The following is a 16,609-nucleotide window of genomic DNA, read 5'->3' on the forward strand; positions in this document are numbered from 1 at the left end:
AAACCTCTGTTCTGTCTAAAGGCAGGAGCAGCCAGGGCAGAAGGAACCATAGTTTTACTGGGTTCTTTAAGAGTAACATTGTAGAGCATTATTAACCTAGCCCACCCCCTTGGATTCTTGCTGACCTCGTAGTTAGGCTCTTTGCCCACTAGGTCAAAGTTGAGAACTTGTAGCAGAAGTTATACTTCCCACAGTCATCTGCCTCACTTGAAGCAAAGGGCCCCTGGAGTTCTGTATTATCACCCCGCTCCAACCATGGGCTATTCAGGAGGTCATTCTGATATGGAGGCTGCTTTGATGTCACAGGAAAAGGTCTTCTCTTGGGACCATAAGACATCAGTATGAACCTTGGTTTTGCCATTCTGCTGCTGTGTACCCTTGGGCAAGTCATGCAACCTCTCCCTTCCTTCTATAATCTGCCTCACAGGCTGATGGGAGGATTAAATGACATTATGAATGTGAAATCTCTTTATAAAATATGAAATGCAGTGTACACGAGATCCAAGAGTGACGGGAGTGGTGGTCTGTTGTGAAGTGATTGCAGGGACACATGCAGGCTGTTTCCTGGCCCTGCTGGACTCCCAAGGCCCACACACCTCATCTGAGAGAGGATTCTTCTTCCTTCTTTCTTCCTGATTCTCGCAATGGCCAGCCTGAAATTGTATTCTTTAAAAGGCTGGAGGGAGCTTGTCATTAAATATAACATAACTACCAAAATATGTATTTTGAGTGTTTTGAAAGGGGCTTGAAACCGTTTATTATAATCGAAACCAAGCCACAAATAAATTTTTAGCTACACCTGCTAGTGGAGGTAAAGGTGGTTCTTTCTAATGAGAACTATTGGAACAAATTGGTTCAAGAATGATGGACGTGAAATTCAACAATGCAGAACTCACATTGTCTCGAGGTCCCACTGGGGCCTGTTGAGAAGGCTTTACAGGAATGAGGGGGTTCTCTTGATTTGAAATGGAAAAGATACCTCTTACCTTCTAATGTTTAACCACCCTTGCCCTCCTCCGTAAAGATTACAATTTCAAGCCCCTGGTTGCAAGTGCAGAGTTCTTCTCCCTGGATTACTGTCTTTAGCCCCTAAGTGGACTCCATGGGCAGCTCTGGGGGTATTTTTCACAAGAAGCCTCCTGCTCTGATTGTATTAAATGCCAGGGCCCCGTGGCCACGTCCTCCACATTCCACTCACAGTTTTCCTGTGATCTAATTTGGAAACTTTCACGGGGGCCTTAGAACTTGTTCTGTCTTCCTAGTTCAAGGAAACACTGGGCTTGCTGGGATGTCACAAATGATGGGGTTTCCCGCAATTCATCATCTGCCAGATCACGCATCTGCTATTTCATAAAATCTTAATTTACATACGAAAATAGAATGAAAGAAAAATAAATAAATAAAACAAGACCATAGTGTGCCGTTCAGTATGTCGCAAGCTGTTTGTTTTAATTCACCTAAATCAAAAATGTACATAGCTTGCCTTTTAACTTTGGAATATGTTCCTTTTCATAGGATTTGATTGATACCCCATTTTCCCAATCTAAGTGAATAAAAATAAACAGCTTGCGTGACATGTACAGTTGTAGATTTTGATTTGGTGGTTAGAGGAGCTGTCATAAAAATGTAGCTCGAAATGACTGCAAATTCCATCACCAACTTGATCAGTTTAATTAGTTGATGTTGTAATTTATTTAGTTTTTAAAGTAGGCAACATATCACAGAGTTCAAAAGTCAGAAGATACAAAAGCATGTTTGGTGAAGAGGGTTTCTCTTCACGTGGCCACGCTTTTCCACACCCCTCGAGCAACCTGTGTTAATTCTGTTCATTTATACTGAGGTACTAAGATATATTTTAGGAAAATTTTCTTTTCTTTTGATGCTGTACCACATGACATCAAGGAACAGAGTACAAGTTTGAGACCTTGGGGGGCAAATAACTTCATAAGTATCAAGGGAGATGCCTTGGATGAAAATACACTAAGGGTGACAAAATACAGAGCCAAAGGTAGAATTCCATTTTTATTGTAAAGTGAGAACTCACTGTAAAACCATGTCTCCCCATGTACCCACTTGGACTTCCCTGTTTCTGGGTTTCCAGAGCAGACCATTCTCCTCTGACTGTTGCATATGTATTGAATCCTGCCACTGCGAATCTCTTACGATGCAAGATTGAATTTCCCATTGCCATTCTTTCAGATAACAGCCCGCCGTCAATGGAAACACATTTATGATGAATTAGGCGGTAATCCTGGGAGCACCAGCGCCGCCACGTGCACCCGCAGACATTATGAAAGGTAAAAAAAAAAACAACACCAAAAAACTTTTTTTTTTTGAATTTTGGAAAGTCCTTGCTTAATTGAAAGTGTGTTAATTAGATGGCATTTCTGGTCAGGGATTAGACCAGAGGGAAAGGACCTTTTAGGAAACAGAAAAATATCCCGCTAGCATTTTCCTTTGCATACCTCCTTGTGATTTTTAAGGGACATGGCTTTCTCTGGTTACTGGGGCTAAAATTAGATGTTCTTTTAAGTTTGCTTTTATCCTGTGACCACCTGCCTGACAATACTGTCCCTCCCCAACCCCAAGCATAGATTACTCAATATGTTCTCTGAGAAGCTTTAGAATCTAGGAAACACAGGTCTGCATTGTTACTATGAGGTCGCCATGTAACTATATTAACATTGAAATGTCTTAATGCTGAATGTATTAATATTGCAAAGTAGGCATTTCTTTAATAAGGAAATTGGCCTGAGATAAGATCTTTTGTTTTCTCCCATCTTGGTATTTTTATTCTATGGCTATGCTTTTGACCTGGGAAATTCTTGCTTGCCAATCTCTGTGAGGTTTGGTTTTCTAATAACTAAAGTTTCTTCAGGAAGGTGATGATAATGCAAACAAGAAGTAATCAAATTAGACTAATCTGAGGGTTGTCTCCACAGGAGTATTTTCCCTTTGAATTAGGGCTGTGATACCCAACATCGAAGACCAATTAGCAAATCCAGGCATTATCCTTGCTCTGTGCTTCAAGCCCATACCTTATTTATTTAGGTCACACCAACTTCTTTATCAATGGCATTTCCCTTCTGAAGTGTCAACTGACTTAGCTCTCTGATTTCAAATTCAGAGCTTGTGAGATCCAAGTAGAAGCTGGATAGTTCATAAAGGTTTGGTTCCCCACTGGATTACATTTTTTAAAAATATGTTTTTATTGATTTCAGAGAGAGGAAGGGAGAGGGAGAGGGAGATAGAAACGTCAAGGATGAGAGAGGACCATTGATCGGCTGCCTTCTACATGCCCCACATGGGGGATTGAGCCCGTAAACCAGGCATGTGCCCTGACCGGGAATTGAACCCTGCCCTCCTGGTTCATGGGTCGATGCGCAACAGCTGAGCCACACCGGCAGGGCTGGATTACATTTTCTTAAAAAGTTTTGTCTTTGAATTATGAATTTGTCTACCAGTAAAGAAAACACAAAAATCACACCAGGTATTCAACAAAGAAAATTTACTATTGGGGTTGCTTAAACAAGTGTTGGTGTGAAGCACTACATTAATATGAAGATAATAATCAGTTTTCTTAGGGCTGGGAGAATAGAGAAAAGAGGTGTTGCCATCCAGATGTTCAGAGAGTGGGCCTCACAGATCTGGGGTTCAGATAAAAAAGTTTTGTCTTTGAATTTGAATTATGAATTTGTCTACCAGTAAAGAAAACACAGAAACCACACCAGGTATTCAACAAAGAAAATTTACTATTGGGATTGCTTAAACAAGTGTTGGCGTGAAGCACTACATTAATCCGAAGGTAATAACCAGTTTTCTTAGGGCTGCGAGAATAGAGAAAAGAGGTGTTGCCTTCCAGATGTTCAGAGAGTGGGCCTCACAGATCTGGGGTTCAGATCCCTTCTGGGGAGAGGCACCCAACCTGTGCTGGTGCTTCAGAGGAGGAGCCTGCGGAGCTGGGCTCAGACCTAGGAGGCTGTGCTCCCTGGAGGGTGCTCTGCCTCAGAGGAAAGGCATTGAAAGAAGCTAGAGGCTGGAACCAACTGCTGCTGCTAAGTTACTGTTGGGTTGGCACTGAAATGAACAGCAAGCAAAATACAAAGAAAGAGGTCCCTCCTCCCCTGACCTGGTAGGGCCCCATTTGCAGAACCCCAGTGAGAAGAGAGCTGACAAATGAGACGTAATTTACAGAGCCCCAGTCCCAGCATCACCAAACAGAGCACAGAGGGTGGAATTGGCGATGAGACATTAATCCCACTGCTAAGTGGGAATCCCTGTGCAGAGCCTGGGCCCAGGGTAGAGCACAGCTGGCCCCAGGTGATTAGCAAGGTCTTGAACCCTGCCTTGGCATTTCCCTTTGCCATCTAGGCCCCTCACATTGTGGTGATCAGATACAAGGTGTCTTGAGTAATTAGTAATTAGTACAAGTTAAGTGCCCAAATTTGCAAATGATTGATTTAAAAAAATATAAATCAGCCCGGCCTGTGTGGTTCAGTGGTTGAGAGTTGACCTATGAACCAGGAATTTATAGTTCCATTCCCGGTCAGAGCACATGCCTAGGTTGTGGGCTAGATCCCCAGCAGGGGGGCGTGCAGGAAGCAGCCAATCAATGATTCTCTCTCATCATTGATGTTTCTATCTCCCTTTTCCTTCCTCTCTGAAATCAATGAAAAAAAATATATATTTTAAAAAATAAATAAAATTTAAAAATCAGACTCTATGTAAAATAATGCCACTCTCCCTCATTTGAACCTATCATGATTTTAAAGGAGTCAGCCATGCTCCTGCGTACCGTAGGAGGAAAGTTTAGGAACTACTGATCTCAATGGCTTACTTCCCTTTAATGGTTTCAGCAGAGAAGGGCAGAGGACACTCCAATCTGTCCAGGGGCCTGAAAAAGTTCTGCTTTGGGTAAAGAAGCTCTTGGCTAAAACTGTACTTAGTGACCAAGGCCTATTTCATTCATTCTTGCAAGTCACAGGCTATGCTAACACAATTAAAACAGGTGACTAGACTGATGAAGGACCACCATTTTCAAAAAGGGTTCAAGGAGTTGGAAAGAGTCAGGATGTTGTGGGCAAACGTCTAGCAGAAGATGTTTTTGGAAATTTGTAAGTCCTTTCAAATCAGATCAAAGCCTGAGGGGTGTTTTCCTCTGTCGCTGGTTCCTCTGGTCTCTCATTCCTTTCACGCTGGTATAGACACTTGGTCCTTTTCCAGTTTCCCTACCCCCAGCTTTATTATCCTAGAACAGCGGTCGGCAAACTGCGGCTCTCGAGCCACATGCGGCTCTTTGGCCCCTTGAGTGTGGCCACGAAATTTCAATCGCACTGTACGTGTGCGCCCGCACGTGGTATTTTGTGGAAGAGCCACACTCAAGGGGCCGCAGTTTGCCGACCACTGTCCTAGAAGATGAAGAAGAAATGAGTGATCTCCTATGCATTATCCACTGATTTATTTTTCATGCGGTGTGGCTCACGTTTCCCGTAAATGTTTTCATTTTCCAACAAGAAGAGGAAAAAAAATAGCAGGTTCCTCAGTAAATGTTGCTTGTGTATTAGTTGTGCACTTTTGGTTTATTAATGAGTGTAATAATGAAAGTGCGAGTTGTTGAAAAGAATCAATGGGTGTTTTTATTTAAGGCATAGTAGGAATGGTACAATGCCTGTGAATGCATCATTGTTGCTGAAGGCCTGACGCGTCCACACTTGCCTCTGATTGGCTTAAATCAAATGGGTCCAAGCACTTCATAAAAATGTCTTTGTCAGCCTGCTTTTGCTTCCAAACCTATTCATCTCTGTCAGTTTTTAATATTAGTACCAGGCTCCTGGCCATAGTCCATTAGTACTGTACTTAATTGCTCATGTTACAGCTGATCACCAATATAAAAAGCATTAACGTTTCCCCATCGTGAGACCGTTGCTATGTAGATGTCTCAAACTCAGCAAAGCTTTTGAAGTGTGGCTGTTCTGGACATTTCTTGCTGAGGATTTATAGATAAAAGTTACTGTAGATGATAATGCAAAGAAAAATGTCCACCTCTGGGGCAGGACCCTTTGAAGGGGAAGATTTTCTTCCTTCCTCAACCCTTTATTTAAGGTGCCCCCACATGCTCACTTCCATCAGCCAAGGAACAGAAAGGGAAATGATTACTTTTATGGAATTCTCTTAGTTTGATTTTTCTGGGACAGTCATTCACTTTAAAGGCTTTGTTTTCACATGCAGATTTGTTTTCTTTCCTTGGGGGCAGGACCCTTTGAAGGGGAATATTTTCTTCCTTCCTCAACCCTTTATTTAAGGTGCCCCCACATGCTCACTTCCATCAGCCAAGGAACAGAAAGGGAAATGATTACTTTTATGGAATTCTCTTAGTTTGATTTTTCTGGGACAGTCATTCACTTTAAAGGCTTTGTTTTCACATGCAGATTTGTTTTCTTTCTAAATGTTTTTGAGCACGTGCAAGGGGGGGATCTTTACACAGAATACCAGATTACAGGTTTTGATTTTCCTGAATATAAATTACAAGGTCTGTTTCTGTAGGGCACATGAAGTTGTTATTAGGGATTGAAAAAGAAGCAAAACATACTTTATGCTGTGTTTTTCTGAGTATTTCGAGAATCAAAATCATAAACAAAGTATTTGTTTGGGGGGAGGAGTGAGGGTGAGCAATTACATTTCACCTTGTTGCAGACTTCGTGCCCAATTTCAAATTCTAACCTTTTGCTCTTCCCATAAGCATTCCTCGGGCAGGACTATCCTGCCGCGTGGCTCAGGCAGCTTCCTTTGCAGTGTCTTGGGGTGAGCTGTACCCAAGCCAGATGCATTCAGGCAGAATCCGGGTGACAGTCAGCTGGAGCTTCGGCCTTTTTCCTCTGAAGTTGGAAGGCCGGGTGTGGGAGGTTTGTGTTTTGAGGGAGATAAGTATGTGCTTTAAGGTAAATGCCAAAAATATATCAGGTTCCAAGGAATTCAGCTAATTATATTGTGGGAAAAGGCCAGGGGAAAGTAAGGTGAGTTACAATCCTGTTCGTGTCTGTTCATGCCCAGGACATTGGTGTATCCTTGCTCATTTTGACAGCCTTGAAGTTAATTGATGCACAATGCAGAAAGTCCCAGGCGGGGTGGCAGCCTTTTAGATTTGAGAGGTCCCTGAGCCATCTTCTAGGCCAGTGTTGCCCAGTGAGGTTTTCTGACCAGTCTGTGAACTGTTGGCTACTAGGCCAGGGTGAGCCAAGCACAGCAACTGCAAATAAGCATCGATACACTTATGGAGCAACCTGCCAGAATAACTTTGTGTCTGCTGGTTAAAATAAAAAATGAGGCTTGTATTTTGCATGCCTCTTTAAATATTGCCTTTTTCCAGTAATTCATTTTGATGGTGTTTTATGAAAGTGTCGGTAGACAACAGATGGGACATTTAGGAAACTAGTCCTTCACCCAAGGCATTGGAGAAGTATTGCTCCGCACCAGTGCTCACAAGCTCAAGTGTGTACAGGAGCAGGTAGCGTAGGTAGTGCAGGTGGCCAGCTGGGAAAGTGGGAACCTGGCACAGACAACCCAGTCCAGGGAGGCCCGGTAGGATCAGCCAACACTCTTGCCTCAGGCGGGTACAGTCTCTATGCTTCCAGACCTTCCTTGTTTTGGAGATAATTTTTATGTGAAATCATCTGACTTGCAAATATTGGTCCCAGTATTTCTGAAAGGATTTTTACATAAGCTAAACTAAACTTGCCCATGGGCAGAATATAGCCTGCAGGCGGCCAAGTTCTGTACCACACGAATCGAATCCAGTCTCTGCTTCAACGCCCTGCCCTGGGAGGGCAAGGAAGAAGCACCACCATTGGAGGAGCTCTCCATCTAAACACTTCCACGTGCTGGGCTCCACTCCCTCCGTGGCTTCCCATGGACCCCACCCTGCTTTTCGGGGCTGCCTTGTTCTGCTGCTCCCTCTTCTAGGTGAGGTGCCACGTATGCTTGGCAAAGCTCCTCACTCATATCAGGTCTTCCTGTTCCATGCAGCCAAGCCTCAGAACAGGATCTGGGGATTGAACCAGCGTGGCTTGCTCTGGTGTAGATGCCTCTAGTTTGTGTCCCTCGGAATACCCGAAGCCGGGCCAGATGTGGTCAGTAGTACTTTTGGGGACGGCGTGAGCAGTGTCGGTCTATCAGTGTAGCCTAAGATGACGTTTGACATTGGTAAGAAGCCTAGCTCAGTGGCCAGTTTTTCTTGGGCTGGCTAGATTTGCCTTTTGGGGTTGTTGCTGTCCTCGAGGGGCAGTGGTGACTCTTGAACATCAATCATGTGCAAAACACTCGCAGGAATGATGAACACATATGAACCGAAGAGTTTAGACTAGGGTTGGCAAGCTGTGAGGAGGTGCCCATGCTACCACATTCATGGCAGAGGCGGCCAAGGGAACACAGTGCTGCTCCCCAGGAGACAAAGATCTGTCTCAGAATTCTTCCCTATACGCCAGCCCCAGCCCTACTCCCAACGCACTAGAGCTATGAGGTGCTGTACTCTTGGCTTACCTCGCTTATCATATGCTCCTACTCATAGTCCACTCTTACCAGAAAGGGATTTTAATATGTAGGGCTGTAAATACCTTAGTAACAGATACAAATAATAAGTTCAACATGGATCAAAGACAGAATTTCCAACTGGAATGAGCAGTCTTCCAGAAGCATCCAGAATGTGAACTGGATCTTAAAGAAGTTAGGTTAGAACTTGAGATAGATCATCATAAGTTGTATAAAATAATCCAGTTGTAGAATTCAAGGACAGTCAAACTTTGAGGGCAAGGACCATGTGACATTGTTTCCTTGAGGACCCACCTCCCGCCAGTGCACCCAGTACAGCATCACAAACATATCAGGGACCCAAGAATTAGGGGTTGAATGAATTAAATGAAATCCAAACAAAAAAGGACAGTTTCACCCTGGCCAGTTTGACTTAGTGGTTAGAGCATTGGCCCACAGACTGAAGAGTCTCAGGTTCAATTCTGGTCAAGGGCATGTGCCTTGGTTTCAGGCTTAATCCCCGGCCCTGGTCAGGGCGCCTGTGGGAGGCAACCAATTGATGTGTTTCTCTCACATTGATGTTTCTCTCTCTATCCCCCACCACTCTCTCTAAAAATCAATGATAAATATCCTCAGGTGAGGATTAACAACAACAAAAAAGGACTGTTTCCTCTAGGAAATGTGTGAAGAGGTAGGAGCGGGGTGATGGGGAGGGCCTGTCAGGAGAGATCTAAGGCTGAATTTCCAAACTGGATACACCAAATAAAGTTTCCTTCTCCATGTCTTTTAATTCTCTTGCCCTGAGGTCCAGCCGGTAGATCATGCCCCATCCTCACCCGTGGTGGAGTTGACCAATCGTGGACTTACTTGCATTTCCTTTCTAAACACTGTCTTGGTAAAGGGGCTCTAGCCAGTGGTCCCTGTGTTGGTCACATCTCTGCAACACTGCCACCCCGGCACTCTCATCTCCCCTTTCCCCAAACCCACAGAAGGCCTCCTGGCCCTTATCAATGACCAGCAGCCAGGAATCCTGAGACCGGGTACTGGGATTTAGGCTGAGGCTGCGCTGCTGCTCTCCCGTCTTCACCTCCCCTCACTTGTCCTTCTGAGAGACCCGAGTTGAGTGGGTATAAACACCCTACGCCTGGAGTAGCTGCTTATCACCTTTAAAGAATTTCCCCCTAAAGGACAGTCAGGTAATTTCATAAGCAAGGGCCTCCCTCTGAAATCTCTCAGCATGCCTAACATGCTCTGATAACTTTCCAATGCCTGGATATTTCCAGAAACTTTTCAAAAGGAAAACAAAACCCTTGCCAAGCCCTGGAGTAGAAAAACTGGTTTCAGTTTAAAAAAAATAAATAAATAAACAACAGCTTTGGGGAAAAAAAATCTCTATTTAAAAATTCTTAAATTTGTCTCCAAATGCAAGTTGTAATTAATAGAAGTTGGAGTTTACACAGTTGAGTGTAAAAACACCCTCAGGCACAAGCTAATCAAGTGTGTATGTCATGCTGTAAACTACAGCAAGTTCTTTGTTTGACCCAAAAAAAGAAAATAGCTTGCCAAACAGCAGTTTTTCTTTGTCAAGCTCCTTCATTGTCTCATTTTTGTTTTCCCCCTATCTCCCCCACCCCACTTCCCTTTGAACCTTGCTGTTGTACTTAAGAAACTTTGCAGGTCCATGTCTTATTGATAGTTTTCATCAAGCATGAATTTAAATTTGATAATAGATTAGGTGTCTTAGCCCCATTTCTTTTTGATAAATAACAAGAGGTTTCTACTTATGATTTTTCTGTCCTCGGGGCTTTATCATTAAGATTAAATAACTGTACTCTCAAGCATGCCACTGCACAAACATCTTTTCAATTATGTGAGTAACAGATGCCTTCACAAAGGAACTATTGAAAATTCAGAAAGCATGTTCCCAAAAAGAAAGGAGGGGGAAAAGTATCAGATGACAAAAGAATGTAATTGTTTACCATTAAAGTATATCCTTAACTCTTCCACTGAAAGCCTCTTGGAACGTTTTGTTTTTGTGCAAGTTATTGCAAAGTTTGATCAACTTAATAAATGTTTGGGGGAATTGTTGAGCATGTTAGCAGCTCTGGAATCCGTGGTATCTCACATGCATGGGACTTAAATGCCATAGCTGTTTGCCTGTTTTGACATATAGACACTGCCTGCCTTCACTTGCGCGGTGCACATGCTGCAAACACTGTAGATATATTTGTCCATTATTCTTGACATGATGTTCATCTGCTCTTGAAATGGACCCGTGCAGCGTGATTCTGAGTTAGTCGTTGTTTTCTTATTGAGAAGAAGAATTGCTGCCATCTCGGCTGGCTGGCATTGAGGAGGGAGGGCTGGGTCTGTTCATGATCCATGCCCTCTGTTCTGAGCCTGTATTTTAATCCCTGAGGCATAAAGTCAGCCTTTTTTTATATCCATTCGAACTTTTCTTCAGTGTGGTCTTCGCGTGAAAGACCTGGAGGTAACATCCATCTATCTACACACTCATAGGAGTGGCAGGGAGGCATCCTAGAAGCAGAGCCACCGAGGCGCTCCCAGGCTAGCTGGGGAGATGATGGGAACCCCAGACTTGGTAAAATGAAGTGCTCCGGGCTGGTGTTCATGGGGGATATGGCTCTTGAGATTCTCTTGCCATCCAACATGAAGCTGGGCCTGATCCAACTAGGGTTACTACCTTTTGGAGGGTTGTGGCCCTTCGTAAAAGCATTAGTGTGCCCAGTGCCCAAGCCACAGGACTGCTTTTGTTGCAGGGGTTGGCCCTTCATTTCCACATAGGTGTTGCCTTTGAGAAAGGAGTGCTCGCTCCGATTTCTTAGAGAGTTCTCTTAACCCAGGTGTGATCATTTCAGTATCTCCCGTGTCGGCGTTTCTGTGACCTTGCTGAGGTGAAGGCGCTCAGACTAGCCGAGGCAGGCAGGTCTGTGTTTGCTCTCCAGTTTTGGCATTTAGAAGCTGCATGCCTTTGACTCGTCATTTAGTCATTTCACTTCGAACCTCCGTTTCTTCATCCATGAAATGAGGATAAAACAATATGCCTGTGGATATTTCCTTGGGTTGGACTTAAGTCAAGACATACTAAGTGCCTGGTGTTGATAGGAACTTACTACATGGTGGCTGCTATTGATATTTTTTTTAAAATATGTCTTATTGATTTCTCACAGGGAGGAAAGGAGAGGGATAGAGAGTTAGAAACATCGATGAGAGAGAAACATCAATCAGCTGCCTCCTACACACTCCCCACTGGGTATGTGCCTGCAACCAAGGTACATGCCCTTGACCAGAATCGAACCCGGGACCCTTGAGTCCGCAGGCTGACGCTCCATCCATTGGGCCAAACCGGTTAGGGCTGCTGCTGTTGATATTGTAATGCCTAACCAATATGTAAGCGCAGTCTGAAGTTTTTCTCCCCTCCCTCCCACCTCACTGTCATCCAGGTCTCCGCAGCCCATGTGACTCCAATTCAAGGGCCCCGTTGTCCCTGAGCTGCCTCTTTCACTCTACACCAGTGGTTCTTAACCTTGGCTGCACATTAGAATCACCTGGGAATCTTTTTAAAATCCTGATTTCTGGGCCTCATCCTCTGGAAATTCTGTTTCTTTGTTACTGATGTTGTGGCCTCACTCCATAACAAAGAAACAGAATTCCCGGAGGATGAGGCCCAGAAATCAGGATTTTAAAAAGATTCCCAGGTGATTCTAATGTGCAGCCAAGGTTGAGAACCACTGCTCTGCACCTTTGTGAGAGTCAAGCCACCACCTTGCTGGGTCCTGGCACCATGGCCCTTCCTTTCCTCTCTTTGCTTAGTTAGGGTCACAGTTGCTCCAGGACCATGGAGGTAGGTGTCCGAATTATCAATAGGCCTAAGAAACAAGTCTGCCTCCACTTCCTGGGGCACATGGAATTAACGCTTTGAAAAGGTTTTCTTGTTCCTCTTCTGCTGCCTTTTGAGCAGGTAAGGCAGCCCCTGATGAGCAGGTCATTTTCCCAGGGCAGAGCTTTGCTGAAGACAAGTGTCCGTGTTCTGTGGCTGAGAGCCATGGGCCACGCACCTTTTAGGTATCTTGGCATAGAATACAAATGATGCTATTTATACCTATTTGCTTTGTCAAAAGCTGGCTATAGTTGACCCTTGGTAGCTCATGGGCCAGCCAAGTTTTTTGCACAGAATCCATGTTGCATTCTCCCACCATTTTCTTGGCCAACGCTAACTTTATTTCCCTCTGCCCCCAAAATATTCTGCTCCCCGTCACCAGCAGATCTTCGGGCCTGGATTTTTTTTTTTTTTTTTTTTTTTTTTTTTTTTTTTTGCTGGTTTGATACTGTAAGAGAACCTATGAAGTAAGTAGGGTGAGGTTCAAATATAACTCTAAAGATCCCCCCCTTCCTTTCCCCCACTCTCCAGATTGAATCAGTTCCAGAACATGATTAAAATATCATTTTTCAGAGCTCTATAAATAGATGGATTCTCATTTCTCCTCTTAAGTACTGTTTGCTAAATGTTTTGGCCCAAAAGTTCAGTCATTCCACGCCGGCATTAATCAATACAGGAGACATTAGCAGTTACTCGCTCAGATGAGATTTGACATTAGTTTTCCTCTGCCCTCGGGGAGGGGAGGGGAATGTTGCCTAATAAAGATGAAGGGTCTTTTCTTCTTTTGTATGAAATGCAAATGTTGAGGACATGGATGGTATACATTTCTCAAAAGCAAGCAAGGCTGCTGCTTTTTGTTGAGAAAGAGAGGAAAGGCCTGGGAGGATTTTAGAATTTGTAAATATAAAATTATCTGCCTCGGCGTTTAAAAAAATCATAAAAGGGAGAAAGAGTTGGCAGGTTGCCAGATTACTTACATTACAGTAATAGATTTGCTGACCCCTGACTTCTGCTGTAGAGAAATGTATTGAATTTTTCATAATATCAGATGAGGCAGATCTAAAATCCTAGTACACTGAGCACCATTATTTAACTTGAGATTTAACAAAGCCGAAATCTTTACAAACCAGCAATTTCATGTATAATGATAATTTAGTGGCTCAGACGCTAATAAATCAAGGTTATAATGCCATTGATTTGTTCATTTTAATTTGGGTTGATTTTAAGTTGTCTTTATTTAAAAAAGAAAGCAAAAGAAGCAGGAGAAAAGAATCTTGCTTTTCACAGTGACTGAATTTAATAAGAATCTCCTTGATAGCAAAAGGCTCCCCTACTGTTTCTGCTTTGGGGTGGAAAATGTTATTCTTGTATTATTCCGAGGGGGAAAAAAATCTCATGCTGCTACAAATCTCATGTCTATGGCAAGATGTTATTTTTTAATACAGGATGGCTTACCTATTTCAGATCCATTAATGGCATCATAAATAAGCATTTTGCTAATCTGAAATGTGAAATCTGGATAATAATAAAGACCCATTTATCTGCCCAGCTTTCAATCCTCAGACTAGATGTCGATCATGGGGGGATCTTTCTAATGAATACATTGCTTCTTTCCCCATTACTTCCACCCACCTTAAACCCAGCCTGCATTCTCAGCGTTGCAGTCCATGGAAAAGATTTCTCCTGTGTAATGAGTTCTTGGGGGCTGAGGTGCATTTTTGCTTTTATCTGTGCAGTCTGGAGACTGATTGAATCTTTGTTGTACTACAAATATCTGAGGAATAATCATCTGCAAGGCGCAGGCATGTTGCATTCTACTAAATTCTTTATATAGTACAAACCTCCTCAGCTTCCTGCATTGGGCAATGTTGACCTTCTATTGGCGAACCTGTTTTTAACGCTATCGCATGTACGTTAAACGCTTAAATGTTCAGAAACTTATAATAGCTTCCCTCCCCTATATTGTAAAAACCTCTAATAATCAGATGATAAGATCACATCCTGTGGGGTAATTGTATTGTACCATGACAGGATGACTGAAAAACATTCAGTGAAAATCGCAGCAAACGGAAATCCCTACATGAACAGCGATTGTTTGGGTGCCGTGCGAGACCATGCCCTGTTCTTCAGGGGCTTAGCTGGTCATATTTCTACTTGTTTCCTTTTAGCTGCTGCCTTTCTTGTTTTATTTTGGGAGCCTTTTTTTCACTGAGCCACTATAATTATCTTTCAGTGATTTAGAACGGAAAAAAAACACACACTCAATTGACCTTTATACACACACACATTCTCTCTCTCTCTCTCTCTCTCTCTCTCTCTCTCTTTCTCTCTCTCTCTCTCACACACACACACACACACACACACACACACACACACTCCCTTTGGAAGCCTGAACAAGCAGGGCTTATGTTTGGATTCAGTTTTACCTTAGTCATGCCTCTTTCCAGATACAAGAAACATTTAATTCCAGATTTCCTGCTTCTGGCTTTAGGCCTTTGACCAGCAAAGTGAAATGTATTTTTTACTGCTGTCGGCCAGCCAGCTGCTGAGTTGAGTGAAGAGGGGGAAAAAAATAAAAGAAAAAAGAAATGAAATGGAAATGTTGCCCTGCCTCTTGAACTTGCAAAATTGTACAAGGAAATTACAGCCTCCTTAGCACCCATCTAGAGAGCTGGGTCGGGCCAGGACTGTCAGGACTGGAGAGGAGGGGTCCTTTGGGGCCCACCTTGGGTGTCTCTTCCACCCAAGTCACTGCTTCTGCTCCAACCCCCGCCTCCCCACACTCGGAGGTAATGCTGTCATCCTTCTCACAGGAGAGGGTCTCCCCTGATGTCTCTATCTCAGTTGAAGAATGGAGTTGGGAGAAGGGAGATAACCATTGGAATAGCCAGACTTCAATGCTCCTTGGATTCCCATGGCAACCAAACAAAAGCAAAACAAACCTATCTGCCCAACAATAAAAATATGCTTTCAGTGAAGTCAATTTAAGATATTCTTTCCAATTTAAAACATTCCATGCATTTAGCTCCCGGATAAAAATCCCCCACTTGCCAATGTCTAAGGGGATAAAGTCCCTGGCAGGACCACGCAGATAAAAGGAACTGGGGAGAATGGTGGGACTTTACAGGTGAGACAAATAAATTCAAGTATGAACAAGATTGCTTTTTTCCTCTCTTCTTCTGCTTAGTTATGCTTTTTATTATATAAACATTCACTGTAATATTACAGTGGGAAGCAGGTATTTGGCAGCCATATATTATTTTAGTAAGTCTACATGGAGAGAACAGTTTCCAGTTTTAGCAGCTGTAACATGTTTAAACTCAGTTTGTAATGGGATCTGAAGATAACTATTCCCCATGGGCTGTGTTGATCTTCATGGCTGGCCCACTGCCAGATGTAGGGCTCGAAACTGTTATTCACGCCTCCTTGCACATACCTTGTCCGAGCATGCTCAGTAAGTGAAATTTGTTCCTAATATGCTATAAATTGGGATTTGATTTTCCCATCATCTGCATGGTGTTTTATTGAAGAGTGAAATCTTATGATCACAAATGTCCCCATGACTATACTCGCAAACCCGAACGGTTGTGTATGTTTAAGTAGTTGAGATTCAAATTACGTAGTTAGAAACCAATTCCAGGATCGCCAACAAATATCCACACCAAAGAAGTTTCTGCCTGGGAGTCTTAGTTTAAAAATAATTAGGGTTCCCGATATTTGAACAGATTTATGTTGTTTATAAGCCAAGTACATTTTCTTCATTGAGTCAACTTGTCTTATTTAAAACAAATTATGGTTGCTGTATTAAAGTTCATATTTTTAAGGCTGAGTCTTGTATTAATCCCACAGTGAGTCATTAATCATACCAAATGCATTATAAGAACTTTAATCACTGAAGTTGAAACTGAGATTGTAATGCAATCCATCCCTTTTAATTACATCAGCTATTTTTCCCTTTCAGATCAAGAGCTACGGCGCAAAGGGGAAACAGATTAAAACTAGAGCTGTTTGATGTTTCTCTTTTTAGAGCAATTTTATGTACTTTGTATAAAAAGTTATGTAATTAAAATGCTTGAATTTTTCAGCCCTCTGATTTTTATGGCCGGAGTGGTCTGTCCACCTTCCTTCTTACTGGGGCCCTCTTTTACTTGGCACCCCTAAACCGCACCTCCTGCTGCGGTCACC

The 16,609-nt window shown here is 43.0% G+C and overlaps 1 protein-coding gene across 4 annotated transcripts in view; it reads left to right on the plus strand.

Annotated features, from left to right (window-relative positions):
• Positions 1 to 16,609, plus strand: part of ARID5B (AT rich interactive domain 5B (MRF1-like)) — a 183,612-nt gene that overhangs the window by 159,013 nt on the left and 7,990 nt on the right. For 3 of the 4 annotated variants that reach the window (XM_005865124.2, XM_014538743.1, XM_005865125.2), the window contains one exon: positions 2,200 to 2,297. The exons of the other annotated variant lie outside the window; for it this stretch is intronic. In XM_005865124.2, coding sequence (XP_005865186.1) covers positions 2,200 to 2,297 — 98 coding nt within the window. The remainder of the gene's footprint in view (positions 1 to 2,199; positions 2,298 to 16,609) is intronic. 4 annotated transcript variants of the gene reach the window in all.

This window comes from Myotis brandtii, unplaced genomic scaffold (genome assembly GCF_000412655.1).
Source record: "Myotis brandtii unplaced genomic scaffold, ASM41265v1 scaffold196, whole genome shotgun sequence".
In the NCBI taxonomy this organism is placed as follows: domain Eukaryota; kingdom Metazoa; phylum Chordata; class Mammalia; order Chiroptera; family Vespertilionidae; genus Myotis; species Myotis brandtii.